The 22500-nt window shown below is 43.6% G+C and overlaps 1 protein-coding gene across 5 annotated transcripts in view; it reads left to right on the top strand.

Annotated features, from left to right (window-relative positions):
- The window catches only part of LOC147031921 (long-chain-fatty-acid--CoA ligase 4-like), a 117115-nt gene that overhangs the window by 51280 nt on the left and 43335 nt on the right, over positions 1-22500 (top strand). For 4 of the 5 annotated variants that reach the window (XM_085869136.1, XM_085869133.1, XM_085869135.1 and 1 more), the window contains one exon: positions 13528-14095. The exons of the other annotated variant lie outside the window; for it this stretch is intronic. In XM_085869136.1, coding sequence (XP_085725262.1) covers positions 13742-14095 — 354 coding nt within the window. In that variant the 5' untranslated portion in view covers positions 13528-13741. The remainder of the gene's footprint in view (positions 1-13527; positions 14096-22500) is intronic. 5 annotated transcript variants of the gene reach the window in all.

Here is a 22500-nt window from a genome sequence, read left to right as displayed (position 1 = left end):
CGTCAAGATGTTGTGTGAATAAATCACCAATACAGTCACTCGAATTTATACCGCTGACATACTTCTTAACACAACTCGTGGCTCGCAGACTTCCTCTCCTGTCGCAGTCACCGTGTGCCGACCTATGAAAAATGTGTCTAAAACGCTGGCACATGTCGAATACGGTATGGGTAAGTTGTGTATACGTGAGGCGCACGCTGAAAAACAATGAAGTACGCTGTCATATTCCGTGGTACGTTTAGTACGTCGTGAAATTTCAAGCATGCTCAAAATTTTACGACGTACTTGACGTATGACTCACAAGTTCCGCATACGCTGGCAATAAGTTCTCGGCGTGCTCCGCGATCATTGTCACACGTCGGACACATGTTACTTGTAAGTTACTCGTAAGTCGAAACGCGTTGAGGTAATGTTTTGCATACCCGAAACTTAATTTTTGAACCTATGAGTAGCGTGCTTTGAACCTATGTGTAACGTATCTCAAACGCACATTGTCGTATGCAGACGAATTTGATTGACGTCTTCCGGACGACCACAGAACTTGCTGAATGTGTTTCTAACTTATAGTGGGGCGGCTTAGCCCAAATATTCAAAAGAATTGTGCATTTTGTGATACAAGCACCAAATTTGGCACAAATGTACATTAATATGTTGCGAACATTTTCAGATATTGGGCCACTTGAAATTCTCTCTTGTTGTCTGCCATATTGGATTTCAAAATGGCCGCCACTTGAAATCTACATTTGCTATTATCTCTGGACGTAATGCAGCTATTGACTTGATTCTGGTATCTAAATGTATGTTTTTGGGGGCAAGGAATCCAATGGTAGTGGCCATGATCCGACACTTGCACAGTGATCCGGCACTCACACATGATCCCTCACAGTGGCCATGATACGGCACTCAATGGACGTCGTGAAGAATGCTGTGGAACACGTGAATCCTGGACAGACACCAGTGGTCACCGTTGATCAGCCACTGTTTGCTTTGGCCAAGCAGATACAGTGGAAGTGGCCAGAGAGCTATGGTGAAGACCAGATAGTAGTGATGTTTGGTGGCCTCCACATAGAGATGGCGGCACTGAGGACACTGGGGGACCGGCTGAAAGGGAGTGGTTGGGTGCAAGCACTTGTGCAAGCCGAGATTGCGACAGCAGGGACAGCAGACTCATTCCTGCGAGCATCCCATGTCTTGCGCACAAGAAGAGCACATCAAGTGACTGCAGCAGCACTGTACATCCTGCAACACCGTGCATACAACCACTACTGTTCGGAGAAACCAGGGATGCAGAGGACCTTCCAGAGTTTGAAGACTGGTGTTGCCAGAGAGGAGAAGACATCCCCCAGTTTCACTACTGGGCAACCGTGCTGGAACTGGAACTGTTGGTTCTAGTGTATGTGCGTTCTCTCAGGCAGGGATCGTTAATGATGTACCTCGATGCTCTGACAGAGCTGGTCCCCTGGTTCCATGCACTGGATCACACCCACTATGCTAGGTGGATACCAGTGCACCTGAAGGACATGGCCGAACTCACCATCAAACACCCAGATGTAGCCAGGAAATTCAGGGAAAGCCACTTCACCGTTCAGAAAACACAGAGGGTGTTCTCTTCAATCCCGATTGACCAGGCACATGAGCAGAATAATGCCTGCATCAAAGGAGACGGTGGAGCAGTTGGGCTCACTGACAACCCTAGTGCCCGACGTCGCTGGATGGTTGCGGGACCAGAAGTTGCCAGGATGATCGAAGAATTCCAGGATGGGAACCAACACTGGAGATGGCAAACAGCAGACACACGTCATCATGATCAGACGCCAAGTGTACAGGCCTCATTTGTGAAAGATCTTCGCTCCCTCGTCAGTGTCATAGAGGAGATGGGCAACCCATTCGAGGAGGAGAGTCAGGATGTAGTCAAACTGGACACAAAGGAGATCGCAGATCCTGCTGCTGTGGAGACCGTGATTAATGCCAAGAGGATTGGCCAAGAGCAGTTCGAGGCTTTCACCAGAGAGTGTCTGTTGGACAGAACAAAGGCAGTGGATGCACCCATTCCCCGTAACAAGCTGAAGGTGTTCAGCACTTCCACTCCAAGAAGCCAGAGCATAGGTCAGCAACAGCTCGCCTCCATCAAGAATGACCGTGAACCCTTCGCACGCCTGTACATTGGCTGCCAGACGAGGGATGGAAACCTTGAGTTCTTTTGTCACGAGAATCAGGCATGTCCTCCTGCATTGTCTGATGGTGGAAGCCTCTGCACTGGTACCAAGAGTGATCTCCTCACATGCTTGGAAGAAGTCTCCGACGCAAAGACAGAGACTCCTGTCATGACCTGTATTGTGCTTGATGGAGCAGCCATCTTCCAGTTGCTGAAGCCGGCTCCATCAAAGACCTTTGAAGAGTATGCACAACAGATCTTCATCCCATATATGTCCACGAAGCTGCAAACAGTGTCACGCCTGGATCTGGTCTGGGATACTTACCTTGCTGATTCACTGAAAGGTAGTACACGTGCAAAGCGGGGACAAGGTGTGCGGAGACGTGTGGTGGCTGCCGCAGCCATACCAGGAAACTGGCAGAACTTCCTACGAGTGGACAGCAACAAGACCGAGATGTTCAGGTTCCTCTCAGCAGCTCTCATGGAATGGTTTGACCAGGAGGACAAGCAACTCATCATTACTGATGGAGAGGCAGTGCTCAGCAAGCCACTACTGCCAGATCTGACCTCACTCGCCCCATGTAACCATGAAGAAGCTGACAGTCGGATGTTGCTGCATGCATCTCACGCAGTCCAGCATGGACACCATGCAATACTCATCCGGACTGTAGACACCGATGTTGTGGTGCCTGCAGTATCCCTGGCACAGGAGTTGCAACCAGAAGACAAACTGTGGCTGGCATTCGGAACAGGCCAGAGTTTCCGAGACCTAGCAGCACACGAAATAGCAGCTGGATTGGGACGAGAGAAGGCTCGTGCACTGCCAATGTTCCACGCTCTAACTGGATGCGACACTGTGTCTAGTTTTCATAGACATGGCAAGAAGACTGCGTGGGCAGTCTGGACGGTACTGCCAGAACTCACTGAGGCGCTGCTGCTGCTGTCCTCTGCACCTCGTGACATACCAGACGATGCAACGCACATCATCGAGAGGTTTGTGATCCTGTTGTGTGATCGAACCAGCAAATGCACAGACATTGACAAGGCCAGTAAGAAACTCTTCGCAAGGAAGAACAATGTGCAGCTCATCCCTCCAACGAAGGCAGCTCTGGAGGAACATGTCAAGAGGGTAGTGTATCAAGGTGGACATGTGTGGGGTCAGATACTGCTGCCAGCACCAGAGTTCCCTCCACCAACCAACTGGGGTTGGTCAAGTACTGGAGAAGGACACGACACACCTTACTGGACCAGGCTAACTGAGGCAGCTCATAGCTGCAATGAGCTGGTTTCTTGCAAGTGCAAGAAAGCGTGTGTGAGGCGCTGCAAGTGCAAAAAGGCTGCCCTTCAGTGCACAGCCCTCTGTGTGTGTGAAGGGGACTGCACATGACGATGAGTCAACAACATACATGTACTTGTGGCAATGCTGAACTTGTTAACATGACACTGTTTATGTACACGTATCTTCAGTACCGGTATATACCTAGCCTCAGATACCAGTTCACCAAGCCTAAAATACAAGACCATGTAGCATGTCAGTATTATACCTCAGACATTTACAGAACTAAGACATTCTTTTCAAAGTATTGTGTTGAATCCAATATTTGCCTAGATAATTTCCCAAATAAAATTATATAAGACTGTGATAGATAATATGAAGTTGAAAATGGTACCATTGGATTCCTTGCCCCCAAAAACATACATTTAGATACCAGAATCAAGTCAATAGCTGCATTCCGTCCAGAGATAATAGCAAATGCAGATTTCAAGTGGCGGCCATTTTGAAATCCAATATGGCGGACATAAAGAGAGAATTTCAAGTGGCCCAATATCTGAAAATGTTCGCAACATAATGTACATTTGTGCCAAATTTGGTGCTTGGATCACAAAATGCACAACAGGTTTGCTATGCTGCTACACAATTACATCTACCGTATAATGGCGATTTGGCAGCGTTTAGGGGAATCGGTATATACAAATGGGCTTCACAAGAGGAACCCGTCAGTGTTCCAGACTCCATGTTGAGTAGATGTCAATGTCGGTCGTATCAGTAGTCGTATTCGGTGAGCGTGTCAGTAGTAGTAGTAGTAGTAGTAGTTTTAGTAGTTTTAGTAGTTGTAGTAGTAGTAGTATTGGTGATGGTCGTAGTAGTAGTATGACCATGTCAGTAGTAGTAGGTGAGCGTGATGGGGAGGGTGTGGGTGATGATGGATCCTCGTTGCGTCCACGAATAAGAGACAACTTTGCACCATTGTTCGATGTTCTTTTCGGCTAATTTTTTTTTTCTCATTCCCATGATGAACTATTTTTTTGTTTCAGTTTTTAAAGTATTCGAAACGACTTGGACAAATGCATAATGTACTAGTAATGAACACAGAACGCTTCGATAACTTATCGATAAGTTATACCAAAGATTCATTAGCGTGTTTTACGCGTCCACAACATATGCCCAACGATAGTCTAACGTATGCATAGCGTGGCAGCGTATTGTCGACGATCACGGGAGGTTTTCTATTCATAGGCTGCAACTTCACTTTTAATAAATGCCTGTCACTCGCCTATTGTTTTTGGTCGCTGGTGCTCGGCAATTGAAATCGTTTTCATTGAACGAGTTTAATCGCTTCCACAGCACTGCAGTCACGGCACCAACAGCAGCAGGCTCAGTGCCAGCCTCATGCCAGGCTCAAGCGGATCCCTGTAGAAGGTGTACTGCTTGGTTATCCTTGGACCCACTCTGGCTAGCAGCTCGTCGAACATCGCTGGGGGCATTCGCAGGAAGTTGATGAAGGATGAATGGTCCTCGTTCCGGAGTTCCACCATGAGCTGGTCATATATTCCGTAATGGCGTCGCCTCCCGATCCATGGTCTGACCCAGTTCCTTCTCCTCCGTTCACGTCTTCTTCTCCCGGCTCTATTTGCACGCAACTGGTGCAGTGTCAACTCAATGAGGTCATGTTGATGTTGGAGGACAGGTAGGTATTGTCGTCTCAGCCTTGCCGTATCCTCCATCTCTCGGAATGACATGAACATGTAGCTTACTCACCACGAAGTCTTAAAAAAAAAGACGGGTTCCTCCTGCGAAGCCCCTTTTTATATACCAATTCCCCTAATCGCTGCTAATACGCCATTATACAGTATCTGTAAGTTAGAAACGCGTTCAGTAAGTTCTGTGGTCGTCCTGAAGACGTCAAATACGTCGACATACGTATTTGTGCGTAGGACATGCTTTACAAATAATTCCCAAGCATGTTACTCATTGGTTATAAATATGTCACGGGTACCCTAAACATTACTTTGACGTGTTACGACGTATGAGGAACTTTCAAGTAACGTGTTGCGAAGTGTGAACAACGTTCGTGTAGCGTGCTTACAAAACGTTACTCGTAGGTTAGAAATATGTTTCGGGTACGCTAAACATTACCTCGACGTGTTTCGACTTATGAGTAACTTACAAGTAACGTGTGTCGACGCGTGTCAACTATCGCATTACGTGCCTACAACTTATGGCCAGCGTAGCAGAACATGTGAGTCATACGCCGGCATACGTCGTAAAATTTCAAGCATGCAAAAATTTGAGGACAACCCAAAAGTACATTTAAAGCCAGCGTACTACAACGTATGGCAGTGCTTTTCAGCGTACTCTTAACGTATACAAAACGTACCCATAACGTATTCGACGTGTGCCAGCATTTTAGACAAATTTTTCATAAATCGGCATACGCTGGCTAAATCGTCAAGGTGTGACAGCGGCTTAATGGGCAGAACCAAATCAGATGTAAAATGATTGGCAGTCTTCAGCTCACTTGAGACTCAAAAGCAGATACAGGCTTGGCTTGATCAACGTGCAAAATGAGCAACCTCCAGGTCAGTATGTTGAGCACCTTGAGAAGGTGACGCATTTGTATACAAGTCAAAGCACATTTTGCAACACCCAAGCTTGGTAATTCATACAAAACCATAAGGCCAACATTCCCTAATTTGTCATACAATAACGCATTTTTTAAGGCCATTTTCCCTGCTGGAGCAGGGATTAGCCTTGCGGGCCCCATGACAATCTTCTTCACTTTGCCCTATTTTCTGCATCTCCCCTTATTAACCCCCTGACCCGCATTTCTTCTTCCACCACCTTTAGCCAAGTCTTTCTCGGTCTTCCCCGTCCTCCGTGCTTCCTTCGACACTCATTTCCATCACTCTTCTTACCCAGTAGCTTTCATCCTTCCTCAACACAAAATCCAACCATATCAACCTGTTTCTCTTCACAACATCCATCACAGGCTCTATTCCCATCATCTTCCACAATTCATCATTTGTCTTCCTCTCTCTCTCTTAACGATATTCCACACATCCACCGAACCATTCATATTTCCACCCTTTCCAGCCTTCGTTGCTGCTCTACGTTCATTACCCATGTCTCGCTCCCATAAATCATAGCACTCCTCACACATGAAACATACACCTTTCCCTTCAACCTTTCCCCTCCTCGTCAGCACGCCACTCAGTTCCTGAAACTTCTTCCATGTACATCTCACTCCAGCAACCGTGGCCGAGTCTGATCCACCTTCTCCATTCAGCATGTCTCCGAGGTAGCAAAATGTTTTCACACCTTCCAACTCCATGCCGTCTCAAAGATCCAACTCCACATTTCCTCCATCTGTTAATGCACACCTTACACTTGAATGTAGCTACCACACTGGTTAATGACCCTCTCACACTAATACATTTTTGATGAACCCACTCGGTGCACATTGATTGGAGTTCACTCCAACACCCTTCCTGCACACAGCACTTGGCCACTTCCCAGTTCTTTTCACCTCACCACATGTTTTACCACTTACCATCACCTTCGTCTTTCCGATATTCACCTTCAAACCTTATTCCTCCACACATTCCTTCCGCTTATTCATTTTCTCCTTCAGTCCATCCCGACTCTCCGGAATCAACACCAAATCGTCTGCAGACAGCTATTCCCACAGGAAAACCCTCCTTTGCGCTCCGAGCCAGCACCTCCATCACAACTACAAATAGTAGGGGACTTAGTACTAACCCCGCTGCACTCCCACCTTCACCTCAAACTCACCAATGTTCCCATCCTTCGTCCTTACAGCTGTGCACGCTCTCTCGTACATTGTCATCACCACTCCAATCAACCATTCCTCCACTCCGAACTTCCTCAATGCCCATGTCACTACTTTGTGTGGAACCCTTTCGAATGCTTTCTCCAAATCAACAAACCCAAGAAACAACTTCTTCCTCTTCTCCATGTACTTCTCCTGCAAAGGCCTTGCAATAAAAATCGCATCGATCATTCCTCTTCCTGGCATAAATCCACACTGCATTTCATCAATCTTGACGGAAATATTTTCATTCCCCAAGTTGTCAATCTTGAAATCGAACTATATTCCCCAATTTGTCATACAGGAAATATTTCAACACGTATTGCATTGAATTTCTTTGGGCAACGCTGGGCAACGAAATTTGACACTGCACACCGCAGGCGAATGGCGAATGATTTGTAGAGGCATTATAGCAGAAATATTTGGTCAACCTCCCACAAATTGCAACAAAAGCAAACTTAACATATTTTGATTCCTGGATGTCCTCAGTGACAGAAAAAAAGTCCGAAGGGATCCTCCGGGGGGGGGGGGGGAAGTCCTAAAATCATGGAAATCCAATATGGCCGCCACCTGTCTTCGGGGAAACTGAGAAAATTGTAAAGATTGACATTTTAATATGTAAATATATGTTTTTCTGCATTCTAATTGTTTCTAGTTATGGTCAGTATATTGATATACAAGAATACTTATAAAAAAGTGAAATGTATTGAGGGTAAAATAAAAAATTATAGCTTTTTTGTCCAAAAATGTCAATTTTTTTTGTCCCGAAAAAAAAAAAAAAATATTTACCCGCTACCAATTTTGGCTCCTGGAACAAAAAAAATAAGAAACGTTGAAGAAAACAAGATGAAATGAAGTCTATGGCAATACAACATAATTATGTAAATCATTGAAACATGACAACATTCACAATTCCACTCGGGGCAATCACTTCTGCCTGACGAAGGCTTCGAAATGAAAATTAAAATTAAAATTCGCATTAAACTCAGAAACTACATCCATTATAAACTTACTATACATGTTGAGAAAAATCAAGCGTATTAAAGTTAGAACTAGACAATGTCGTCATCATCCTCATCATTGTCACATGGAGTGTTTGTGCAGCCAGAGCCCCTGCAGTTTCCACAAGCTGGAGTGCACTCAATGTTGTGCTTCTTGCATGTGCATCTCATGGTGCTACATTCAGCCTGGCAGTTGCACCTCATGACACGTAACATCTTTTCAGGAGCTGGAGCTATTGATGTCTGAAGTGGCACAAAACCCTCGTCACACTTCTGCCAACCCCAGTCTGTAGAAGAAGTACGCAAGTCTGACGTCTTGAAACGAATCAAAGACCACCTTCAGAAGCATGCCGAGTCTGCAAAGATATCTTCTAGAACTTCAGCGCTCTGGGTTCAGTATATGGACATGCTCGACATTCTACGCAAATACATCCGGCAGAGTGCACTGGGAACTGGGCACTACATCTCCAGGCCATCCAGGAAATGCTGCCTTACCTGGCAGCCTCGGGCCACAACCTGTATGCCAAATCTGCGAGGGTGTATCTGCAGCAGATGTCCAACCTCAAAACTCAACATCCCAATGTCCAACAACGTTTTGATGAGGGGTTCCATGTGGTTCGACGAAGTGATCACCTGTGGGCAGGTCTTTCATCTGACCTGATCATCGAACAAGTTCTGATGAGAAGTTTGAAGACCAGCGGGGGGCTCAGAAGAGGGCGAGGAATGACAGAGCAACAACGGCTGGTATGGCTATTATCAATGCCTACCTGTGCAGAAATAAACCAGGCAATGCAGGACCTCACAGGTTTGAACTACAACACTGGAGAGCAGAAGAAGGACATGACCAAGGCAAGACAATCTCGTGACTGGAAGGACACACTATCAGCTCTTCAGTATTTACAGGAACGGAATCCGTTCAGTCGTGATCCACGTCTGAGGAACATTGCCACTGGAGTTCATGCACATGTCAACGTCGATACAGCACATGCTGTAGGAGCCAAAATATTGAAATCTATGGATGGGAAACGTCATGCACATGTCAACGTCGATACAGCACATGCTGTAGGAGCCAAAATATTGAAATCTATGGATGGGAAAACACCTGCCGAGTACACATTTAAGAGGAAAGACCAAGTTGTCACCCTCAGCATGAAGTCATCTGTCAAGATTGATGGAGAGCAAGTCTAGGTTGACCCACAACTCCTCTTCCAGAGACTGATCACTGTTCCACAGACAGCAGAAGAACTGGAGTCTGCCTTCAAATATGAACTGTGCAGCTATCCACCAGCCCTCTTTGATACCTCTCTTCAGCTCCGAGAAGCACACAAGCCAGTCTTTGCTGATGCCATCTGGGATCTTCTTGGATCCGATGTCCCAGCCGATATCCCCAATGATGGGCAACAGTATGTTTTGGATGGCGGGGCACTTGTTCAACGCATTCCATGGTCTCGTGGATCTACATACAGAGACATATGCCACCAGTACACTGATTATGTAACAAAGAAGTACGGAGATGCCATAGTCGTGTTTGATGGTTATGAGAGTACCAACACGAAGGATATGATACACCAGAGACGGTCTAAAGGGAATGATGGCACTACTGTGACATTTACAGCTGACATCTGTCTCACAATGAAGAAGGAACAGTTTCTTGCCAATAGGCAGAATAAACAGCGATTCATTTTTATGTTGAGTGAAGAGCTTCAGAAGAAGAACTGTGAGACACACCATGCCTCAGGGGATGCTGATCTCGTCATTGTACTGAAGGCCGTGCAGTCTGCTACTGTCACCAACACTGTGTTAGTTGGTGATGACGCAGACCTCCTCATCCTCCTATGCTACCATGCAAGCTTAGAATCCCATGACCTCTTCTTTTGTCCCGAGCCAAAGAAGAACACGAAAAAGCCTCGCATCTGGAACATCAAGGCTACAAAGAAAATGATTGGTACAGACATATGCAAGCACATACTGTTTCTATATGCAGTTCTTGGTGCGACACAACATCTCGTCTTCATGGGATTGGAAAGGGAGCTTCCCTCAAAAAGTTCAAAGCAAACAACACATTCCGTGAGCAGGCCAAGGTTTTTGATACATATCCAGCTTCCGTATGTGATGTGGCAGATGCAGGAGAAAAAACATTGGTGATAATCTCCAACGGAAAGTCAACTGACACCCTGGACACCCTCCGGTATCAGCGGTACTGGGACAAGGTGGCTTGGAGCTCCTCTCACGTGCAACCACAGACGTTACTACCAACATCAGAAGCAGCAAAGTATCACAGCCTGCGCATGTATCTGAAAGTCCAAGAATGGAAGGGATGTTCAGATGAACTTCTTCTGACAGACTGGGGTTGGCAGAAGTGTGACGAGGGTTTTGTGCCACTTCAGACATCAATAGCTCCAGCTCCTGAAAAGATGTTACGTGTCATTAGGTGCAACTGCCAGGCTGAATGTAGCACCATGAGATGCACATGCAAGAAGCACAACATTGAGTGCACTCCAGCTTGTGGAAACTGCAGGGGCTCTGGCTGCACAAACACTCCATGTGACAATGATGAGGATGATGACGACATTGTCGAGTTCTAGCTTTAATACGCTTGATTTTTCTCAACATGTACAGTAAGTTTATAATGGATGTGGTTTCTGAGTTTAATGTGAATTTTCATTTTCATTTCGAAATCCTTGTCAGGCAGAAGTGATTGCCCCGAGTGGAATTGTGAATGTTGTCATGTTTCAATGATTTACATAATTATATTGTATTGCCATAGACTTGATTTCATCTTGTGTCTTCAACGTTTCTTTTTTTTTTGGTCCAAGAGCCAAAATTGGAAGCAGGTAAAAAATTTTTTTTTTTCGGGACAAAAAAAGCTATAATTTTTTATTTTACCCTCAATTTCACTTTTTTATAATTATTCTTGTATATCAATATACTGACCACAACTAGAAACAATTATAATGCAGAAAAACATATATTTACGTCTTAAAATATCAATCTTTACAATTTTCTCATTTTCCCCAAGCCAGGTGGCGGCCATATTGTATTTCCATGATTTCAGGACTTTCCCCCCCGGAGGATCCCTTAGGAATTTTTTTCTGTCAGAGGACATATCCAGGAATCAAAATCTGTTGAGTTTGCTTTTGTTGCAATTTGTGGGAGGTCATCCGACATTTTGACTGTACGATATATGATCTGAGCATCCAAGAGAATAGAAAAAGAACAGGAAAGATTGTCGGGAAAGTTGCAAATGTTCAAGTGAAGCAGAATGTGGCTGTGATTTGGGGGTGGGGGGAGTATGGATTGGGAACTCAACAAGTTATGTGAGGCCATCATTGTTGCAAAAGGCCTTCCTTCACTGCAATACTATTGACTGTACAAATTCTAAACCAATTGGAATGGTGACTGTTGATGCCCTTGTAGATAAAAATGCAAAGAATCTTATTATTATCGAGTTGAAGTTGCCTGAGAACCTTGTTGATTGACCATGCACATGAACAAGATATTGCCATTGGAAGGGTGACTCATCGAAAGATATTCCTCAATGATTGGGGCGGAGGTTAACAGGCAAGGTCAGGGACTATGGGAAAGGTTTCCCCTGATGAAAATCACATCACTACCACTGGCACGAGTAATGCGTTGTGTCAAAAGTGTGCAAAAAAATTAAACTTAGAGGGAGATGAGTAAGCCTCAGATATACCATGAAAGCAAATTTTCTGTCAGACGTGTAATATTTGTTGAGAGTGATCCATGGGATTAGGGAGCAAGCCTCCAATGTTGGAATAAATGAAAAGGGTTTGGTGGTCCTTGGCTGAACATGCAAGAATGGGGAAGAGGGAAGGGATAGTTGCATGAGGGATATGGAGTACTGTCGTGGTGTTTGTGGAACAGATTATGCCCTTCCTCGGATCAATTGCGAATGGATCAGAAAGGTAGAAGAGGAAATTGGATTGAGGGAAGGAGCAGGATTCACCATATGTCATTTGAGGGCACAGCATGACCACAATCACATTTATTCGAGGAAGTATTGAAACTTTGAGAAATAAATATATTAATTATTTTTATTTTATTGAGCAGAACGGGAGAATGAATGCAATATGAAGGTTGCAGTAAAGATAGTTCATAAAAATTAATTGCTAGAAGTGAGAGAATTGCAGAGAGAAGAAAACAGAAAACTAAGCCAGAGGTGGGGAAAGAAACCAACCACGTAGAATAAAAATTATTGTAGATCAACCTCACGGAAGCTTGGAATTGGCTTAAGAAGGTGGCTGGCTTAAGAACAGGGTCTTGAGTTAAAATCCCTGTTTACCATTCAGTTGACTCAGCCTGTCGTCCTTGCTCGGTCAGCAAAATGAGTACCAGAATGCTGGTAACAGGGGCGTTGCATCAGTGGCACAACCGTGCCCCCATAAAATGATGCAACCAAGCAGCCACATGCGACGTACACATAAGTAAATAAATAAACAGCACAGAGATGTAAAGGGCTTGGGCACAAAGGTAGACACGACAAACATTGACAAAGCTTTATGGGTGAATATTGGAGGAAGGTGGAGATGAGCAAACCAAAGGAGGAATCAATGTGGTCTGCCAATGCCTAGTAAGAAAAACAAACCAAAACCAATATCCAAAGATTACTTGCCACATTTAATTCTCAAGGACAGGAAAGGCCACTAATGTTTGATAGTTTTGTGAAATGATGTTGCAATAGGTGGATGCCAAATAATCCAACTGGTAAAACTCGTCTTTTCAGGAGCAAATTGTTTATTCATTGCAGTGTTAAACACTAATATTTATCGTTTCCCTCATATCCTATGTTCCCTTTTCTTATTATTATCGAATACCTGGCTGCACACACCAGTGCTTGAAAAATCTTATAACTTCTTTATAACCTATTTGAAATCTTTTATTTCTTCATGTATATCAGAACTTATCAAAGTTACCCAATGTTTTTTTTTTTTTTCATACCTTGCTTCAAAAGCCAAACAAGTCATCTATCTTGTCAAAACAATCAGGGCTGAAGTGATCATAACGGTGACACTGTATCGAGTGGGACATGTCCCTTGTGAGACTGGACTCACTTGTTGGACTTGCAACTTCTGTTTATGATGTCATGGTTTTTTTTTTGGGGGGGGGGGGGACAAACTCATTTGTATTTGAACAGAATCTGTTTCCATATATTTTCCCCAGCTTATTAAAACATGCTGATGATCCTTGTGGAAGAACCTTCTAATTGTCATCTTTCTTTTCTCCCATCCATGCCCAACAGCTTCGTAATCAGATTCGCACCATTTTCAACAATCGGCTTGATGTCTATTGGCTTTGTTCACCAATGAGCGATAACAGACTCACTAAATCTGCACCCTTTTCTCAACAAGAAGCTGGCAACTGATATCTGTTCTCCCTTGTGATTGACTGGAAATTCCCACATTGATATCGCCAATCGGCATCGAAGGGGAGACGTTGCTTCGTAGCAGTGCAGCATGGATCTGCAAGTCGACGTGCCGTCCTGGCTGCTGCTTCCTGCCCAAGCAGCTATGTGGTTGTACTCTGCTGTTACATACCTGCCGGCATACATTTTTGGTTCAGCACGAAAACGGCGAGCACTCACACGCCGTGCTAAGGCTATCATCGCACCTGGTGGTGGACCTTCTGGCCCCTACCGTTGCGCAGAGCATGCTGACGGTCTGGTTACCACATTGGCACAGGGTGTGAATACACTTGATGCACTTTTTGCACTGGCTGCTAGCAGATTTGCAGCACGACCCTGCCTTGGACATCGTGAACTTCTGAAAGAGGAGGAGGAGAAACAGCCCAGTGGCAAGGTTTTCCGCAAGGTGCTCGCAGCTGATGTACTCACCTTTTGTGCTGTTAAATACCTCCACCACAAAGGATGGATGGAGGTTATGTTTTCACATCTGTCTGTGAGCAGGATATCAAAGTTATGGATCGATTCAGACGAAATTTGGTGGACATTTTTATTTTTATTTTTTCACAGGCGTATTTGTGGTTTTCACACTATTATTGATTTTTTTTTTTCCCCCTTATGAATCATGACCCACCAGGAATCTATCTCCTTTTTTTTTTTTTAACCTCCACCACCGAAGGTGGATGGAGGTTATTTTTTCACCCCTGTTTTTAAACAAAATATCTCAAAAAGTTGTGGACGGATTTGGACGAAATTTTGTGGAGAGCTTGGGTTCGTGACGAGGAAGAACTGATTCTATTTTGGTGAAGATCCAAATCCGGATTCGAGAATTTTTAAAGTGATTCTTCACCGTTGAGTGATCGGGCGAAAGCGATATATAGCATGATATTTCAAAAAGTTATGGACGGGTTCGGACGAAACTTGGTGGGTGAGTTGGTTAGGTGACAACAACCAGATTAAATTTTAGTTCAGGTCTGAATCCAGATCTGGCCTATCAGTGGGATGCAAAGCGTAAACTGTTCAGCTTGGTGGAGGTGTGTACTCCAGAGTGCCTTTCTAGTTTTCCATTGAAACAATGCCCAGACGTTCACAGATTCGACATTCGTGACATTCTCCAGGAACATATCCCCCGCGAATCGCTGTGTCCGACAGTATTTCAATTTTGGTGAAGATTCAGATCCGATAATTTTTTTTTTTTTAATTTCTCATCGGTGATGCTTCACCATTGAGAGATGGGGCCAAAAATGATACTTTTTCTCTTGCTCTTCCCTTTTATAAGGGGTGAGGTCCGATGGCACCAAGCTTCTGCCCTGCCTTGACGACGATACTCCCCCACCTCTCTCTGTCCTCGGCTAACTCTCTCCACTCTCCAACCACCCCGACCTTACAGATATCCCTCCTCACATAATTCTCCCATCTCAACCGCGGCCAACCTCTTTTTCCTCCTACCTTGGTTCCTCAACCTACCTGCTGTTTGCTCTGCTTTCTTTCCCCGTCTGCAACAAGTTTCCAGCCCATCTCAGCCGACATTTCACCAATCTCCCCATCAAACTCGTCTGCATCCAATCTCCTCCCTCAGTTTATCCACCCTCTTCACTCATGCAATCCTCCTGACCCAGTTGTTCTCAAAAACCTGCAGCTACTGTTGTTGTCATTGTCAGTTCCACCGTCTCCAGACCGTAAAGGCAGGTCGGTGTTGCACATGACCTCAGAACCTTCCCTTTCAATTTTCTTGATATCTGTGTCTGGAATTACTCCCTCCAACCTCTTCCATGCATTCACACCCACCTGAATCCTCTTCCGCAGCTCTGCCTCAGACTTCACATCCCTGGTCACTGTTCCTCCCAGATACTCGAACCAATTTCCCTGCCTGATCTCCTTCTCCTCCAACCTCATGTTCATTTATTTTCTCTGCTGCCTGACACACATCACCCCAGTCTTCTCAATACTCAGCTTCGGCCCATGCTTCCCAAATTCCTCATTCCATTCCCCCAGTACTTCCTGCATCTCCCACCCACTCCACCACATATCCAGATTGTCCGCATACAGCATCCTCCCCATACTACTCCTCAAGTTCAGCTTCCTGCTTACCAGCTCCATCACCATGGAAAATACGAGTGGTCTGAGAGCGCTTCCCAGCCTCAAACCAATGTTCATACTGAACTTAGATATCCAAGGACCAACAAAAACTCTTCCCTTCATTCCCTTCTACATCCCTTCCACAAACCTAACTTCTGCTTCCAACACTCTCATCCATTTCAGTGTCGCCATCACCAACTCTCTTGGGGCAGTGTCCTAGGCCTTCTCAAGGTCCACAAATTCCAATGCCATCTCATGTTGCACCTCCAATCTCTTCTCCACCAGCTGTCTCAGCGTGAACATCCCATCCGTCACCCCCCTACCCTTTTCAAACCTTGCTGCTCTTCTCTGATCTCCATCTCCACACTCTTCCTTATCCACTCATCCAGAATCCTCTCCAGCACCTTCATTACCTGATTTAGGAGCAAAATGTCCCTGCACTTCCTTGGATCTTGAACATCGCCCTTCCCCTTCCATATCGGCACAATTAACCCTGTCCTCCACTCCTCCGGAATTGAACCCTCTCTCATGCATATATTCAACAGCCTCTTTCGCCAATTGACTCCAACTTCTTCTGTTGCAATTATCATCTCTGTACCAACTTCACCAATGCCTGGCACTCTTCCCTTCTTCATCCTCTTCAAATATGTCCGCACTTCCTCCTCAGTGATGTCCACCAACTCCACTTTCCCCTCTACCTATCATGGTAGCTCCAGCTCACCCATTGCTTCCTTCCGGGTTGAACAGCTCTTTGAAATATCCTTCCCACGCCTCCAATACTGCCCCCTTTCTGTCACTAGCCTCCTGCCACCACCGTTAATGACCACCCCCCCTTAATGTCCTTACCCTCATCCCTGTCATGAACCATTTTGTTTATCATCTTCTTCCCAGCATCCTCTTCCAACTTGTTGTACACCTCCTCTTCAATATCATTCCTTGCCTTATCCACAGCTTTCCTTGCTGCTTTCTTCTGCCCATACAAGTGCATCTGGCTGCCTCCCCCTATCCTTGATATCTCTTTCCTCTTCCAAGCCTCCTTTTCACAAACTGCCTTCGCTACCTCCTCTGTCCACTATACCTGATTTCTATCCCTCGATGGTGCACCCTTTCCTGACATCCTTCTGCACAAACCTTCTGCAAGTCCCCTAAAACGCCTCTCTGTACTACTTCCACTCCTCCAAACCTTCCGTTTCTTCGCTAAGTTGCTAAATACATAGCACAATATTTCAAAAGGTTGTAGACAGATTATGACAAAACTTGATGGACGAGTTAGCTAGGTGACTAAAACAAACCAATTAGATTTTGGTTAAGGTCTGCATGCAGATCCGGCCAATGAGTGGGATACAAAACGTGAACTGTTCAGCTTGGTGGAGGTATGCGTTCCACCGAGAGGATTTCTCATCTTACCTGAATTGTATTTGGTCATCATGTATGTTTACAGTTCCAATGGTAGTCTTTTATTGATGTTATCTGTTGCAACCTTAACTATATTGCAAGTTGTTGTGTTCCCCCCACCCCCATCCAAAAGAAAAATCGACATGACCACCTCGCACAACTTATTTTTGTGGCATTAACACACAATGCGTGTTTTGCTTTGAGAGTTCACTCAGATTGATTTTTAAAAAAACAAAAAAAACAATTTTTGATGGAAAAATTTATTTTCAGATTTAACCGAGAAGGCACCAGCGCAGTTTAAAAGAGTTGAGATTGCATGGTGGATAGGGAGATGCTTGACATGAAAGAAAAAAATGAAATTTACAGCAGGTGTTTTACATCTTTACGAGCAGGGAGGGGAGTACACACATGCCAACTGGTGTTTAGATTGAAACTTTCACTCTGAAAAATAAATAAATAATGATAAAGCATGATGAATTTCACAACAAATATAAAAACATGATGTGGAGAACCTTTGAGTACCAATGCATTGCCTGCTTTAGTGAATTTTTTTTATAAAGTGAGGAGATGGATGGTGGAGCAATGAAGAGAGAAGTTTGTGAGATAGGTTTAGTCAGTAAAAGGAAGCATAAAAGTCCTCCAGCTATATGCATTAATCGCCAGTGTGATGCCTGGCTTCTGGTGTCAACAGTGAATGACTTTCTTTGTTTACAATATCATTAGGTTTACAACCACCTATTGTGCTTGTTACTCTACACCTCCACATATTTGAACTTCAGATGTATAATACGAACACCACCCACTACAATCTTGTAGTTTTGCACTTGTGAGCTTTCCACGTCGACCTCAGACTACGTCGACCTCAGACTGTTCCACCTTTGAAGTCCATTTCTTGTGCTGCATGATAGATCTGTGCATTTTAGTCTTGTTTATCCCTCATCATGCCAAAACTTTTTTTTCCCAAAGCAACTGGCAATTATTTTTCTGCTAATAAATGGGAAACTCCATTTTTGTTTAAAAATAGATATATTTTGCCTTATGACTTGTTTTTATTTGGGTGTGGGATATATATATATATATATATATATATATATATATATATATATATATATATATATATATATATATATATATATATATATATATATATATATATATATATATATATATATGATTTGTTTTCAAGCTTGAACATAAAACATTAATGTGGTCTGCCCTAATCTTTCGACCACAAATATTTATTATTAAAAAATATAATCTCATTAAAATTGTTAAGGACCATTTGAAAGCTTTTCTTATTATTTAAACAATCGGAGGCAAATATTTTGGTGGCTCTGCCATTGTCGTAATACTTTGGATTCTTGTTGTGTTTAATAAAAGCAGGAAAATAGGGATGAGAAGAAAGGAAATGAGTTGCGTTAAGAATGGTTACCGTAAGTGATGCTTCTCGCTTGTAATAACACGGGAGAACTGAAAGCTGTCATTTTGGAACTCTCATCCCAGAATTGTTTACCATCCCACGTGAAGGGAAGAGTATCTTACGAAACCCAATCGATCGATTTGTCCCCGTTTGTCATTTGGCAGCAAGGTCTCAAAGTGCTTTACAAAGAAGGAAGAGGAGAGAAGTAAGAAATAAGAGAAATCGATGGTTATGAAAATTGAATTGGCGGATTTAAAAACCATGATGGTTGAGGCTGCGCAAATTGAGAGGTGGCGAGTTACACACTTCACAACCATGTTGGAAGAATTCTCAATCACCTGAAAAAAACAAAAAACAAAATTCTTCCTCACTCTTCAGGGTCGACCAGGAGATTCTCGGTGTTAGATTGTAGATTTATTGCATGGGTACAAGTTTTGATTCAGTCAGAAATATAGGCAGGAACTAACTTGTTTTGATTTTCAAGTTTCATCTGTAAACATTTTAAAAATTTAGCCAGTGGAGTGAGGTAATCAAATTTGAGCCTTGCAGTCTTATTGTCCAGTTGTCAGGGCTTGAGAGAAGAAGCAGGCAAGTCTGCGAACAGTGTGTTGCAGTCATGCAAGCATGACGTTGCTAAGGAGGTCACCCAAGTTGGCCGACGTACGTGAGGAGGGGAATGAGCTGGAACTAAGGTTCGGCTGCAGATATCCCAGATCTGCCAATTATTACATTTCCCTCCTTTTCCTTCCCTCCCCCCCCCCACCCCCCGCTTACCTCCAAATTGCTGATTTTAAGAGTTAGAGAAAATCGCTGCTGACACCATGACTATACACTAAATATTCATTAGAAATAATTTTTAAATAGCCGTATATGGTTGATATAAGAGTTCAAACTTCGAAAACATAATTTGAGTCTTCTATTTTAAAATTTTAATCCACTTTTTAGGATAAATATGTCTGCTTTTAAAATCCCCACTGGCATTTTGGGTTTCACTCAATTAATTTTGTAAAATAACCTATGAACACCACTCCCTCTTTCCTTAATTATGTTTTTGAGTTTTTACTCTCAAATACAAGTGTGTGAAGGGGGTGTGACATATAATCTGACAATTTTTCACCTCCGCCATCAAAGATCGGAGGTTACTGTTTTCACCCCTTTCTGTTTGTTACTTACGGAATCTAAAGATTTTGGAAGTATATTGATGCCTTCCGTTTCTATTTGTTTGTTTGTTTGTAGGCACGATAACTCGAGAATGGAAGAAGCTACCAATGTCAAATTACACCACGTGATTCAGGAGGGTGATGGCTTGTGCTGATTAGATTTTGGTCAAAATCGGTCAAAGGTCAAGGTCACAGTGAGGTCAAATATTCGATTTTTGATGGTTTGGTACAGATAACTCGAGAAAGGAAGAAGCTACAAATGTCAAATTACACCACGTGATTCAGGAGGCTGATGGCAAGTGCTGATTAGATTTTGCTCAAAATCGGTCAAAGGTCAAGGTCACAGTGAGGTCAAATATTCGATTTTTGATGGTTTGGTACAGATAACTCGAGAAAGGAAGAAGCTACCAATGTCAAATTACACCACGTGATTCAGGAGGGTGATGGCTTGTGCTGATTAGATTTTGGTCAAAATCGGTTAAAGGTCAAGGTCACAGTGAGGTCAAATATTCAATTTTTGATGGTTTGGTACAGATAACTCGAGAAAGGAAGAAGCTACCAATGTCAAATTACACCACGTGATTCAGGAGGCTGATGGCAAGTGCTGATTAGATTTTGGTCAAAATCGGTCAAAGGTCAAGGTCACAGTGAGGTCAAATATTCAATTTTTGATGGTTTGGTATAGATAACTCGAGAAAGGAAGAAGCTACCAATGTCAAATTACACCACGTGATTCAGGAGGCTGATGGCTAGTGCTGATTAGATTTTGGTCAAAGGTCAAGGTCACAGTGAGGTCAAACATCCAAAAAATGATAACTCGAGAACGGAAGAAGCTTCCAATGTCAAATTACACCATGTGATTCAGGAGGTTGGTGGCTAGCACTGATTAGATTTTGGTCAAAATCGGTCACAGTGAGGTCAAACATCCAAAACATTCGATTTTTCATGGTTTGGTACAGAATCATCGTAGAAACTTCTGGTTTGCGTCGCTACCTTCTCCAGAGACAGCTTTTATTTGACAAGGTCAGAGGTCAAGTTGACGATTTCGTAAGTACCAGTCTATGACTGCTTGTTTGTTTGTTTGTTTGTTTGTTTGTAGGCACGATAACTCGAACGGAAGAAGCTACCAATGTCAAATTACACCACGTGATTCAGGAGGGTGATGGCTAGTGCTGATTAGATTTTGGTCAAAATCCGTCAAAGGTCAAGGTCACAGTGAGGTCAAACATAATTCCGTAAATTCACGTGGAGAAATGGAGTATTTTTGCTTCGCTCGACGTTACGAGTTCGTTTTAACTTCGATTTTAATTTTGACTTCGGTTTTTGCGATCGCTTCGGACCCTTAAAACTCGGTTGTCGAAATTCTGGTAAAAATTGGATGTTTTGGAGACGTTTTAAGATTGTATAAAAAATATTTCACTCGGCGCGTCACGGGTCGTCCCATGATGCAGTGCGCTCGAGCAGACGCATCGTTGAGTTACGTTAAGGTATAATTGCGTGGAGAAATGGAGATTTTTGCTTCGATCAACGTTACGATTTTTGATGGTTTGACACAGAATCATCATAGAAACTTCTGGTTTGCGTCGCTACCTTCTGGAGAGACAGCTTTTATAAGCCAAGGTCAGAGGTCAAGTTGACGATTTCGTAAGTACCAGACTATGACTGCTTGTTTGTTCTCTTGCCAACACGAAGTTTTTGCAAGATATGTTGGTCAGCTTGTATGTTATTTTATTTTATTTTATTTTTTTTTGTCTGTAATCATGTATAAAAAAATTCTGCAGAGCACAGTTATCATCGGAAATTTTTGTAACTTCGCATATCAGAGGCCTATAGGGGTCCCTTTCAGTGCACAAAATTTTGAAGGTCAAGTTCAAAGGTCAAGGTCACTTTGGCGCAAATCAGGGGAGTCGATGAAACCCTTATTTTTTGAGTAATTTTGATCGGATCGTCTTCAAACTTCATGGGAATATAGTTCATGGTCTGGCGCTCAGCTGATTAATTTTTGGTGGCGATTGGCCTTGACCTTCATGGTTAGCGCCTCAGGTCAAACATATTTGACCCCAAGGTCAAATTTTCAAGTTTTAGGAACCATATCGTGTAGTACCTCAAATTGAACACCTCGATGAGTGCTTTCGAGATATGTCAAGCTTGAGACATTATGACGTCATTTGGTGACGTTATGAGGAAAAAGCATATTTTTCATGTTTACTCTGTAGAACGATTCTCATCGGAATCTCTCGTAGGCAGATATTCCTCAAGGAGTCGCTCCTGGTGGATAGCAGCTCTGTTCACCTCAGTGTGACCTTAAAGAAGTCACACGTGGTCACCTTTTGGCAAGATAGGGTCACCCTGAGGGTGACATTGGTTTATTTGTTTGTTTGTGGGCACGATAACTCGAGAACGGAAGAAGCTCCCAATGTCAAATTGCACCACGTGATTCAGGAGGGTGATGGCTAGTGCTGATTCGATTTTGGTCAAAATCGGTCAAAGGTCAAGGTCACAGTGAGGTCAAACATCCAAAAAATGATAGCTCGAGAACGGAAGAAGCTACCAATGTCAAATTACACCACGTAATTCAGGAGGGTGGTGGCTAGCGCTGATTAGATTTTGGTCAAAATCGGTCAAAGGTCAAGGTCACAGTGAGGTCAAACATCTAAAACATTCGATTTTTGATGGTTTGGTACAGAATCATCGTAGAAACTTCTGGTTTGCTTTGCTACCTTCTCAAGAGACAGCTTTTATTAGACAAGGTCAGAGGTC

Source organism: Eptatretus burgeri, chromosome 2, assembly GCF_056783735.1.
Source record: "Eptatretus burgeri isolate ZD-2024b chromosome 2, Ebu_testis_v1, whole genome shotgun sequence".
NCBI lineage: Eukaryota > Metazoa > Chordata > Myxini > Myxiniformes > Myxinidae > Eptatretus > Eptatretus burgeri.
The sequence above is the reverse complement of the archived record's forward strand: the minus strand, read 5'-3'. Positions and strand labels throughout refer to the sequence as shown.